General features: G+C 31.0%; 1 protein-coding gene across 3 annotated transcripts in view; it reads left to right on the plus strand.

Moving 5' to 3' along the window:
• The window catches only part of LOC129980524 (uncharacterized), a 37,645-nt gene extending 28,188 nt beyond the window's left edge, over window positions 1–9,457 (plus strand). For all 3 annotated transcript variants that reach the window (XM_056090866.1, XM_056090864.1, XM_056090863.1), the window contains exons 3-5: window positions 5,197–5,344; window positions 6,577–6,750; window positions 8,632–9,457. In XM_056090866.1, the coding sequence (XP_055946841.1) occupies window positions 5,197–5,344; window positions 6,577–6,750; window positions 8,632–8,787 (478 nt within the window). In that variant the 3' untranslated portion in view covers window positions 8,788–9,457. The remainder of the gene's footprint in view (window positions 1–5,196; window positions 5,345–6,576; window positions 6,751–8,631) is intronic.
• Window positions 9,458–13,031: the final 3,574 nt, after the last annotated feature.

The following is a 13,031-nucleotide window of genomic DNA, read 5'->3' on the forward strand; positions in this document are numbered from 1 at the left end:
AAAACTTGACCGTGTGAAAGAGGGGAGAAGGGGCAGAAAGCAATTATCCACCCCTCTTTAATTTTCGACAGGCGATTTCCCCTTGTAAACACATTCTACCGCAAATGCATCCAAGGCAGAAAAGGGAAGTCTTCAATGGATGGCCATAAAAAGGCGTCATAAAACTAAATCCACGCGACGAAGTGTCATGCTGCTAGAAAGATGGGATTGAGATGTGATTGTTTTATTGGACCTTTACCGCCATTGATAAAAGCCGAAACGCTTTTGTCGTCTTGAGTTAAATTTCGTTTTGAACAAAAGGATAGAAAAGCGGAAACTTGACACATCAGTATCAGAGACTTGGTTTGAAGGAAGGTTCAAGTGGCACCAAGTTAAGCCTAGAATGCATAACTTTTTATTTTTTTCTTCCAGAAAACATATATGTTTTGAATAATTGTAAATAATTTTAAAAAATTATTTAAAAAAGTAATAACTTTTTTTCGTGAAATTAAAAAAAAATTAAATACTCCAAATTACTTAGAGATATTGTTTAATTCTTATGGCTTACATTATGAATTAAACAATTAAATACTCCAAATTACTTAGGGATATTGTTCAATTCTTATGGCTTACATTATGAATTAAACAATTAAATACTCCAAATTACTTAGGGATATTGTTCAATTCTTATGGCTTACATTATGAATTAAACAATATCACAGCGAAGCAAAAATAAACACCTTTTTGCCAATATAACCGATAATGCAAAGATAAAAATATTTTGATAGTATTTTTAACGGTAGAACTCTTCATACAACAGACATCTTGGTATTTTCTCTAAGTTCCAGTTTAATTTTAGTACCACTGTTGCCGTATATCGGTCTTTTCTACAAATATTTATCAAAAACTATTTAAAGTGGTCGAGCTGGCCTGGTGGCAAGGTCACGGTTTCAGACCGGAGGGTTTCAAGTTTGAGACCCGATTCAACCGAAGAATCGTCCTGTAAGCGAATCTAGTGCACGTTAAATCCGACGGGACCAAACGTCCTCCCACTGGTGTGGTGTGCAAGTTTGAAGAGGGGGGTGCAAGCTCAGATGTAATCCTCTTCATTTGACCGCGGTTCAAAATTACGAGGTCCATCTCAAAATAACCCTAGTGTTACTTTAAAACGGGACGTTAATATAACTAAACCAAACCAAATCAAAAAGTATTTAAAAAAAAGGATGTTGCCCTTTGAAACACGTGAAGCTTATAAATAGAAGTAAACGAAGTGCAGCCAAATTACTGCACTGTGCACTATAGCGTTAAGAATAACTAACTATACAAGAAAAAATTCTTTAAAGCAGAAATTCATTTCATATTATATGCATTGCACGGAAACTAATATATATAACACTAAGGACTACACTTAGGCATTCACTGATATTTTTTACTCTTTAATTGTTTATTCGCGTTATTTCATAGAGCTATTCGAGTTCGAATTTTTTTTGATGACTACGGTACTTTCTCTATATTTGATATAAGAGGAAGTAAAAAGTTTTTTGTTATTTTATGTGAACTTCTCAATAAGTAATTTCTAGATTATTACTCTTCATAGAGACAATAGAAAGATAACTAAGATTTTAATTTTGATTTTGCACTCATAATGGAATCAGACTATTTATCAGAAAATTAACATTTTGCATAGTTTTTAAACCCGTCCTTACTTGTATGCGACTTTGAAAACCTGCATTTTGTTCAGTTATTTGAAACAAATAGCAATTAAACAACAATTATCGATATATAATTTTCTTTGATATTTTTTCTAAATAGAGACACTTAAAGATAATGTTTGAAACAAATCTTTTGCACATTTATCCTTGCGACAGAATTTTCTTTATTTATTAAAATTTTTCCAGTTTGTTACTTTCTTTATTTTGCCACATTTCATATTTCAGACGATATTAAACAAAAAAAAAAAAGTAATAAAAAGATTCAATGTGAAAAGTTTTAAAAAGATTCAATGTGAATAGTTTTGGTATAAAAATTTCACTAAAAATCCTGAAATTAATAAGAAGGGTAAAGGAGATATTGATTCTAAATAATGCGTCTTATAATCGAAAACATTTTTTTACATTCTTTAATATTTTGTGATTTAATTTTATAGTTTTATCATCAGTGAGCTTCAGAATGGACTAACCTCAATTAAAGAACTTTACTGAGATTCTATTTTCTTTTCAGATAACGTTGCATTATAAAAATTAAGATAACTAAACAAGTTCTGATTTCAAATTAATGAATAATCTGCATCATACATTACTTGGACTTGATTATTTTTTAAATCATTTCCGTAGTCTTGGAACACTAACTATACAAATATTGTTGTCTTTCAACCCGAACTTTATACATTAAGAAATCAAATAAGTATTTTTTTTTCATTAAATCAAACAAGAGATTAAATACCTAATAAAACGGAACCTCTATTTTGATAGTGTCTCTGATATTTATACAATCAAGAGGTCACATAAAAAATGAAATATGTGATGAATTCCATATAACTTTTGTATAAAATTATTAACCTTTTGCACTTCTAGATCGAGCCTGATTTGCCATTCTGAAAAACACATCTTTTTCACATTGTTAGATAATGATTATTCTAAAATTCCTACAATAGCAAAACCCTTTGCATTAAATTTTAGGAATTATATATTTTTATTTTCCTAGGCTGTAAAAGGAATCCTTAATCACATACATAGAATTACGCATCTTTGTAAAAAGTTCTATGATTTAATTTCACTCAGATTTAAAACTGCGATAACTCGATGAAAGGGCACGATATTTCAGTAGTTAAAGAACGAAGATAGATTAAACATGATCTTATTTGCATATTTCATTTACGCGGATCGTCCCACATCTCCTTCATTCTAACCAAACTGTGCGATGAAGGTTAACCCGCTGTATTCCAAACCTTCTGTACAACATAAAATAGGGAGGAATGGTATGTGTTAATATTCAGATTTCGTTTAGCAGCCAACCATTCGTAACAACTCAAATAGAAAAAAAAGGAACGAATTATACAAAATACCGTTACGTACTGCAGCTCATTAAAAACGAAACACCGTAACTGCTGAGTAAGAAGTGCACGTGTCATCTCACTAACGCCGAGGTCGTTACGTACCAAAAATAAGGGAATTAGATCGCAGCAGGATACAAAAGCTGCAGTAAAATCATGACATGACACTTCTTTGCCTATGAGACAACAGCTGCTGCAATCACAAGAAAGGGAGGGGGGCGGAGGAAATGATTCCCCTTAAATATAGTAAACAACGAAAGCTTGAAAATCAGAAGAGAAAATAAGATTCAAATTTTTGATAAATATTGGCTATGTCCAATATGGAAAACAAGTATTTGTTCTAATTCACTTTCAACATGTTTTAAGGCAATTAAATTTCTGTGAATATTTTAACCAGCTGGTGTAGTCTCCCAAAAATTTCTCGTATATTCTCTAATAAAAGTGTTATAGCAAAGAATGTCTTTCATGTCATTGGCTTTAAATAATTATAAAATACTAAGCTTTGGCGTGAATTTAACTTTTTTAGTGAATCCATCGTCCATCTTTGGCGAGTTATTTGGCAATTAATCCCTGGCAGGCATAAATAGTATCCAAAAATCAAATGTTTTTAGACATATTTTTCTCAACCGATTGAAATAAAAAAACTGAATCAAAACTGCACTTGTTGTCACAAGATTCCATACCGAATTTGATATATTTAAGGCATTGTGTTTTCGAATTATCGCGTTTGCATATTTCTGAAAATATAGTCCGACAGACAGTCAACCCATCTTTGGATTTGTCTCAAAATTTGATCGGTGCCTACACTGTAGATCTTAAATCTGTGTACAGAATTTTATATATCTAGCTCTCTTCGTTTTGTAGTTAGTTATCCTGTTAAATTATATTCGAACTGCCGGACCAGCAGACTTCTCTGAGCGGATTTTGCTCAAAATTTGACAAAAATCTATAAATCTGGTATTAAGACCGTATACTAAATTTTAACTTTCCAGTTTAAAGTGTTTTTGAGTTATCTTTGTCACAAACAGACAGATGGACATTTTTCAAAAGTGTGTTTTTCGAACTCAAGGAGGTCTAAAACGTGGAGATTCGTCAAAATCTCGAGTTCGAATTTTTTGAGAGTTATTATATTTCCTCTGAGAAAGTAAAAGTTGATTAGATATGATTTAAGCAATATCGTTCAGTGTTGTTGAATTTTAATTTAAAAAAAATCATGAGCTAAATAAATGTGTACATGCGATATAAAAATGTAGTATATGAAACGATGAATGTTTGTGTACATATGTATATCATGATAAACATATTCCTTTCATGCAAAGTAATTAATGGTTAATATTCACGGTCATTAAGGTTAAATCAATAGCTACAAGGCTTTAATTAATTAAGATTAGGTGTCGGAGAATGTAATCTGTTGAGGTTGGGTGCTTTGTCAAAAAAAAAAAAAAAATCTCATCACTGGTGTGTGCGATATTAAAACTTGAATCCCCAACAAATTTGCTTATGCCTAATTTGAATATTAAGTAAAAGTTCCACAAACAAATTTTGATATTAAATTAAAAAATTGTTCATGACAATAATGGATTCATAACTATTTCTGTTAAGAAAAAAAGAGCAAATTTTCATGAACTTTTAAAAATATAAACTTGTACAAAATAGCTTATAAAATACTTTTAACTGAAAGGATGAATCACTGCTTTTCAATACTGTTGTATAGGAGTTAGCAAATACATATGAAATCGTATACCTACGCTAACAAATGAAAAAATTAATTCCTATTTACTTTTCGATTTCTCAAATTAAGTAGTGTAAATTAATTATATTGGGATTCTTTAAAACTCCACAATGCCAGATTAACAATGATGTTTAAGTAGAAAAAGTGTTAAGAAAATTTGATTTGATATTTTACTAAATTGGGCTGAATAACTATAATCAAACGATAAATTACTTTCCATTAATGTTCAATTTTCATATTTATATTTCAATTTCGGATCGCGATTTCTCTAGGTATAAATTGGGGGCCGGGGAAATTTTTTCAATCATTAACAAACTATTCTGCAATGTATCTCTATTTCAAACGACACTTAAAAAAAGATTAATCGAATTTAGCTTAATAAATTTCAGTTAAAATTACAGTTAATTAACAACAATTTTTTTTTTTATTTCAGTGGCATGGAAGTTGTCTGGCAAAGAGAATTTGGAATTTTATTTAGCCAGTATGCTCCATACGTTTGGATGTTGATACCTGTCTCGGAGAAGCCTGAGGGCGTATGGAACGAATGTGTTGACTCAGCAAAAGTTCGATTTTGCTGTGACGTAAGTTATTCAGCTGACTCCCCCCCCCCCCCTTCAAAAGATTTTAATCACATAGCCTATGTAATATTTCAAAGTTTCAAAACTTTGAATTTCCTTTTAACCCGTCAGCACACACACGGGATCTTCTTGACCCCATCATTTCTCTTTTATTTAGACATTTTATGAATTTATAAAAATTTAAACCTGTTACTTCCTATAATTTTATGAGAGAGCTAGTAGATGAAGAAGATGAACTACAGAAAACAATACATCTTATTTTTTTACAGGAAGTTTGGGATCAAATTGATCCCTGCGTGCTATTTTTTTCTTTTTAAATTCTTTTAATGTTATGATTATGACAGTGAGAATCACAGATTTAGAGATCTTTTCTCAGATTTACCTATTCATAGATAAAATGATGATAGCTCAGATTCATGATATAGTCATGAAATTTTGGAAAGTGAGCAAATTTTGGAAAATGAATAACAACAAAACGCAGATTCTGAAGACTGCAAAATCTGATAGGGCCCTTTCCTGCTCGTGAAAAAAAGTAGTAAATCTTTATATAAAATGCTTTCTTTTATTATATGAATAAATTGTCATGAAATTTATGATTCATTCATTCAATTAAAATAATTCATTTTATTCTGAATAAGAAAGGATACAAATATTTTTTTAAATACGTATACTAAAATAAAAGACAAAAGTTATGCATTTTCAAAGTTGTAATTTTAACTTCTTTTTTTCCAAAAAATTTCAAGGTAAACTATATGTAAAACATAGATTTTCTAATTACAATATTTTTATACAGGAAAAAAAAATACTTACTTTAAAAATAAGTTTTATCGAAATAGAATAGGGAAAAAGGAAAAGAGCAGAAATGGTATGAAAAAAAAAAAAAGACTAAGTTCAATTTTGGTTTTTCTTATTAAAAATCCATTAGAGGAAAAACACTTATGAACACAGACCACATTTTATTTTTATACAAATAGCCAATAAGATAAGGGGCAATTGCTTGACAATTTGGGGTAAAAATGACCCTGCGCCTTTGCTAATGCTCAAAAAATGTGTTTGTGTGTGCTGAACGGTTGAATTGTATTTAAGAAAAACAATTTTGGATGTGCGTTGAATAAACAAAATATATGTACTTTTACGCATATCAATCATGTGAGCATACATAAGCAAAATTTTTTCTTATATTTATAAATTTGTAATTAAAGGGAAATTTAATAATAATGTAAATTTCATTTCAGGGTTGTGGTCATGGATGGACCTCTATGAAAGGAAGAGTGGCTTTCTGGTTTCTGCTCAACCACTCAAATGGCTTCGGCTATGTTTGTTTGAAGTTATATGGTCAGCAATGTGACCGATGTAAGAATAGGCCCAGCTATGAGCCAGCAATGTGGTATCCGGAAGAAGTAAAAAAGGTAAGGAGAAATGTTATTTCTTCTGAATACAATTTTCAATTTTGTTAAATATAAGCTTGGGGTACTGGATCAGGGGTGATCGTCCTTTGATTCAGATCTAAATTACGATCCGTGGATGAGTGAATGAAATGCGTGAATGAAGTCGGCCCCGTAAAAAGAATTGTGAGGTGTGTGTAGCTAATTCGTTCTCTTGGCCCTAGATGGCGCTACTATAAAAACAAGAGACGCTCCCCCACCGGCTTAAAATCGTTGTCTTCAAAACAGCGGGTTTGTTTCTTATGGCACTTGCCATGGACAACACAACAACATAAGCTTGTATCCAAAGGAATGAATGTCTTATAACTCAGACTTTTAAAACAGTCGAAACTTTGATGTTTCTAACCATCTTACAACGGTTATCACTCTGTGAATGATAAAATAATTCTGGTTCCTATCATTACTCAGGTATATTTGAGAAAGAACGATGAAAAACTGATTACATTTTTTACAAACTTAAAACAAGTCGAATTAAATAAGTGTGCAAAAACAAAACCTTTCCAAAATCAAATTCCGATGATCAGATTATAATGAAATATCACTTAATTTTGGTACATTATTCTACAAACATTCTTAATTATTAATAGCAAGTTTAATATGTTAATTTATAAAACTAAAATGTGGTGCTTTATGATTTTAACAATTGTTTGCTACTATTACTAAATATTATTTAGATTGCATTAACAAGGTTTATAATTTTTTTCTATTGTGTTAAATTATTTTTAAAATTTAGTTGTGTATTCTTCGGTGTATTTTTTTAGTAAATTATCTGCAATTAAGCCTTTTATTTGTTGTCTCAATTTGTCAATATTTGCTACTACTCATTATTAAAATTATAAAATCGATTTTGGTTTTAAAAAAATCTAGAGTATAAAGAAGGTTCCAATATTTTCATTGCCTAACCCGTAGTTACTCCGGCTCTCGCAAGAGGAATATAACCAAATTTCTTTCATTTCCATTCGATATCTATGGTTTAGTAAAAATAAATGGAATTGGTGCATACCTTTTCGACTCTTCATTATATTTCATTTCAAAAAAATCATATAAACGTTAAGCAATATTTAATTTTAATTTGACCTTTAAGTATACAAAAACAAAAAATAAAATAACTTAAAATTAATACATTTATATAATTTTTTTTATCCCGATGGAGCACCTTAAGACTAACATCAGGTGCATCAATAGATTCCTTGCACCCGATGATACGCCACTACCTTAGTCTAAGATATTATGTTCAAAAAAGTATTATACATGCCATATTTTATCTTCATGATAGTAGCTATAGTTCTTTAGCCACTTGCAATGGCAAGAATTTCGCAGGTGTGTGTGACAGGACAGTCCATGGCAACTCGTAGCGAGGCCACACAAAATACGCGTACCGTATAGAAACTACGAGTAGAATAAAGAGATTCATATCTTTTAAATGAATTAATTTTCGACCTAATACTGTGTTCCTGCAAACAATCTCAGTCGACGGATCTAGTATGTCATTTTTACTTCTGTGACAAATGCTAGCTGACGTGTGTAACACACCGTTGGCGATGATGTGACAAAATCATCTTGACGTGTATGGCACATCTTTCCACCGCAATTGTTTAATACATTGACTGCCGCTCGTTTCGCTGGTGTTTATTACCGATTGTCTAATTCCACCGGATCACATACTATCTAGTTAGATGACCCATTTCTCTATTAGAGTTACGAGAGAGCAAACAAGGGATGCGTCGTATAGATGGTCCTAACAGAGAAAGCGTTAATTGCTTCCTCTCATGACTGATTGATTTAAACACTTGCATTTAGTTAAAAAATACAAATTGTCAATAAAATTCTTTCTCTTCGTTTTAGGTCTTAATAAACATCTACAACAAAGTAGGCGAAGTCTATTATGGATTCCATCAAGTTCCTTACCAACGTGATAGACGAGCTGGCAAGCCTAGGACACCCCATAACAGTGATTTATGTCAAGCTTGCAAGGACGGTGTATGTTCCGAAAGGAGATAGTCTCATTACTTAATTCCTCTAGTCCTCTTCAAAGGGGTTCAGCATGTTCATTTATGAACGTTTGCAAGCCGATTTCAAGGAAAGCAGTGAGAATTTCGTGACTGGAAAATGTTTCCCAATACTTCGTTATTCCTGTAGTTTTTCCCGTTATGTTGGGCGGGAAAAATATGTTCTTAAGTTAATTATTGCATGTTTATATCTTGATTTTATTTTTTTGCCTAAGCATCACATTTCTGTAGTTACCAATGAATCAGTTTTCATTTAACATATTTTTTGTCTGTTAAATCTCCTCATCTTATTGTTTTTAAGCATTTATTTAGTATAGTTCCTTTTATCGAGTTTTTAACATTTGCACTTGTTGCATGTTGACTCTCCAGTACAAAAATAATGGGAGTAGTTAATGATTATTTTTATTGAAATATTTTTTTGAGATCCCTACAAATGAAAAATTTTAACTTTTTATGAATTTTTGAACTATTGTAAATTTTTCAAATATCCATCCATGCATGCTGCATTTAAGCTGTTATATGTGTAAAGATTGTATCAACATTTCGTTCTAAAAGTATTGTAATAAGAAAATAATATCCATCTACAAAGCAAATGTGATATATATATATATATTTTAATTCGTCTTCCAAACTTTATGTATACTTCCTAAATGTTAAATAAATTTATTTTGTTGAAGATGTTTTATTCCTCCTTTTAAACACACACACACACACATTTAAATGAAAATCAAGACTTTGGTCTAATAACCACTCTATTATTACTTATTGTATATGGTGCTTATCCGTTACCATTTTAAATACTAAAAGCTCCCGAATTTTAAATTCACTTCATTTCTCAACTGCGGACCATATCATATAAAGCATAGTTGTTCCTTAAATATCAAAATTCTTCATGCACAAAGGAGATAGTTTTTTTTAAAAGTTATTTTGCACAAACATTCAATATTTTCCTGTAATATCATGATAAAAATCTGATTTTATAAACAGAACTGGCAACAGCATATAACTAAAAGTGTTCTGCAATTGTGCTGAGTCGGGATTTCTGAAAGTTAAATCTGTAAGTTTTTTAAAAGTTATGATGAATGACTCGTCTTCTTAGTGCTTTACTTCATCATTTGTTGGAGCTTCTCATTTAATTAAATCAATTATAAAAAAATGATATAATATTTGAAAGTAACTTCTTAAAAAATATATACAAATACTAATAGATTGTTGAATATCAAAATAAACATAATTTTACTTGTCGTCTGCTCATGGATCGAAGGAAACATTTTTTATTTAATATACTCAAAATAAAATTTAAATTAATTGATTAATTAATTGTTCAATAAAAAGATGTAGGAAACATAAGACAAGTTAAAACTTGTTATTACTATTCCAGTAAACTATAAATGCATAATTTTTCACTCAATTTTTTTTTTTCATACACACCTTTGCGATATTGATTGTTGCCTGTTCATATAAGTCTCCATCAACAATAACACAATTTAAAAGGTCTTTGAAATTTTTTTGAACAAGACAAAAAAATTTTCAAAGGTCTTAGTAAGATTATATATATCTTACTAAGTCTAAGCTCTGAAAATTTTAGAAATAGATAATATATAATTTCGTGTTTTCTTTCAAGTATTACAATTATGTCATACAAAAATGCAGCTGTTGTAAAGAAAGGCAATTGTTGAGCAAATTGGGTCTGATAATAACAGCAAAAAAACGTTCCTCTCTAAATATTAATTATTCTATTTTAAAGTCATTGCATAATTTTAATCAGTGTTTCAGTTATAAATCTGAAATTACTTGGATAATACAAAGCAATTTTTGCAAACTAATTTAACCCTTTCACCACTAACCCTGTCCAACAGGCCGTGCAAATTCTTTACCGACATGTCGATTTCTGTTTCAAACGGGAGATGCAGGATGTAAAACGAGCAATTACCGAGGTTTTCTTCACTTTACATCTTGCACTCCTCATTTGAAAGACACCGACCTGCCAGCATAGAATTTGCACGGACTATTGGACAGGGTCAGTAGGCACAGGGTTAAGATCAAACAGAAGCAAGAAAAAAATTTGTAAAAAAAGTTGCCATATTTATACCAAATAACAGAGAATTTTTTTTCATGTTCATTTATAACAAGTAACAGAAACGTAACGAGGGGAGTTATAAATACCTTGAGTACTAGTTTAAGGAAGCCCCTTGGAGATGAAAACGTTAGCCCATTTATGCTATTTTCTTTTATTAAAAAAATTTGACGAAAGAGTAAAAAACATTGTGCTCTGGGGAAATTTAAACTTGCAACACCATCGATGGTAACAAAGAGGGGAAAATTCATATTATATGCCATTTACCCACACCATCGTCATTACTGAAAAGTTTATCAATTAATTCAGGTTGTGATAATGCTACTAAATACCTAATTCATAATACACTCATGTCCATAAATTAAGGATAATGCAAGTTGGAAAAGAAGGAGTCGGAAGCAAAACAAATGGGACTTATTTGTAAAGCCTATTTATTAACCAAAAGGTAAATTAGGTTAGTGCCCTAAAAGGCTTATAAAGCGCTTGCGAACAATTTTATTTCTTTGCCTGTATTCCTTATATATCACTCTCGTCATTGTGACGTGCTATCGGTGTCATCTAGTGGCTTCCTGCAATTTGCATATGATTTTTGAAGATATGTGTAGTCATTTTACAGGTGATATATGTATTTTAGAGTTCTATTTCCGCGTAACTCTGAATTATCCTTCATTTATGGTCATCAGTGTATCACAGTTATCAATAATATGTGCACTATAAAATTTGTTAACAAGTAAAGATCACAGTTTTGAAATTTATTCTTCATTTTGGGCTTTTAGCTAACAGAGTTATTTTCTAACTATGTAAAACTATATGTCTACACCAGCATCTACAAGAAAAAAAAAAAAATCGATATAAAAGGAAAAATTATTGATACATCTATTGGCGATCGCCATATGTCAAAATAAAATAAATCAGGATGATCACCCGAAAACTTTCTCCCATGCTCTTCAATCAATATAATTGTGTATCATTAACCAGCAGGGGCGGTTTCCCCAAAAAACTACTCGCCAACTCTGTAATAAAGGTATTGCCCAAAGTATGTCTTGCATGGCAATGGCGTGCAATAGTTATGAAATATTAGCCTTTGGCGCGAATTTAGCATTTTTTCTGAATCTATCGTGTTATCCTTGGCGATTAATCTTTGGTATATGGTTAATAGTATCCGAAAATCGAAGTTGTGTTTTAAACGCGTTTTATTTAACAGCAGCGTTGTGATGTTTCGGATTTCCGAGGTTTGACAAAGTGGTCACCAGCTCCTTCACATCATAATTTAAAATAGCAATTATAATTTGTAAGTTTAAGAGAAAGGTTAAAATTAATTGAACTAGTTTAGACGAGGGCATGAGGCTGTCATTTGATACAATTATTTATTAAATTGCTACGATCGAATTATTAATAAAGAAATGATATTTTGATTCTTTATGGGGAGTAGAGAACTTTAATTGATTTACGTTGCACGCGCCTTACTACGAGGGACTAAATTAACTATTTGGGTTAATTATTTTCGAAAAAAAAAAATCTAGTAAAATTTTGTGCGTGTAGCTCATTGTAGCTATCTAATACCGAAACAGAAATAACTTTGAAAAAAATTTAATCCTCCATATTGACAACGAAGTTAGAAATTCTCGGTCTTTTTACAAAATTTATGTCTATTTTATCGATCTTTGCTCTGGGCCTTTTCGTAGAGCTGGGCACAACAAAATCATATGCTGGTAGTTGTAGTAATCGTAAGAGGTAATTTTTCGAAAATCGTAATTAACATTCCTTTAATAAACTCCGAAACAGGCTCAATTTGGAAGTCCCATGAAGTATTTTCCTTCTAATGCACCAAGGTGCATTACTTTTCATCAGATGTTTATTTTGGAAAACTTGCAACATAATGTTTAGGGTAGAGGTGCCCCCCCCCCCAAATTTGAGAACCATACATTACTAGTCTTAAAATTGCTTTAGGTAAAGCAGAAACTTGAATCGATAGTTTACTCCATGGAGCAATTAAGCTGTTTAACATTTGTTATCATAGCTTTGATGAGGGCCACTTTAATATGACTATTAAAGTTTAATGTTGCGTCTAAAACAAAAATTAGGTATTTATACTCATTTACCCAAGGGGCGAGTTGATCAAAAATTTGGATTGAGTTTAGATTGGGCGTTTTCCGTTT

The sequence above is a fragment of the Argiope bruennichi genome, chromosome 8, assembly GCF_947563725.1.
Source record: "Argiope bruennichi chromosome 8, qqArgBrue1.1, whole genome shotgun sequence".
Lineage (NCBI taxonomy): Eukaryota > Metazoa > Arthropoda > Arachnida > Araneae > Araneidae > Argiope > Argiope bruennichi.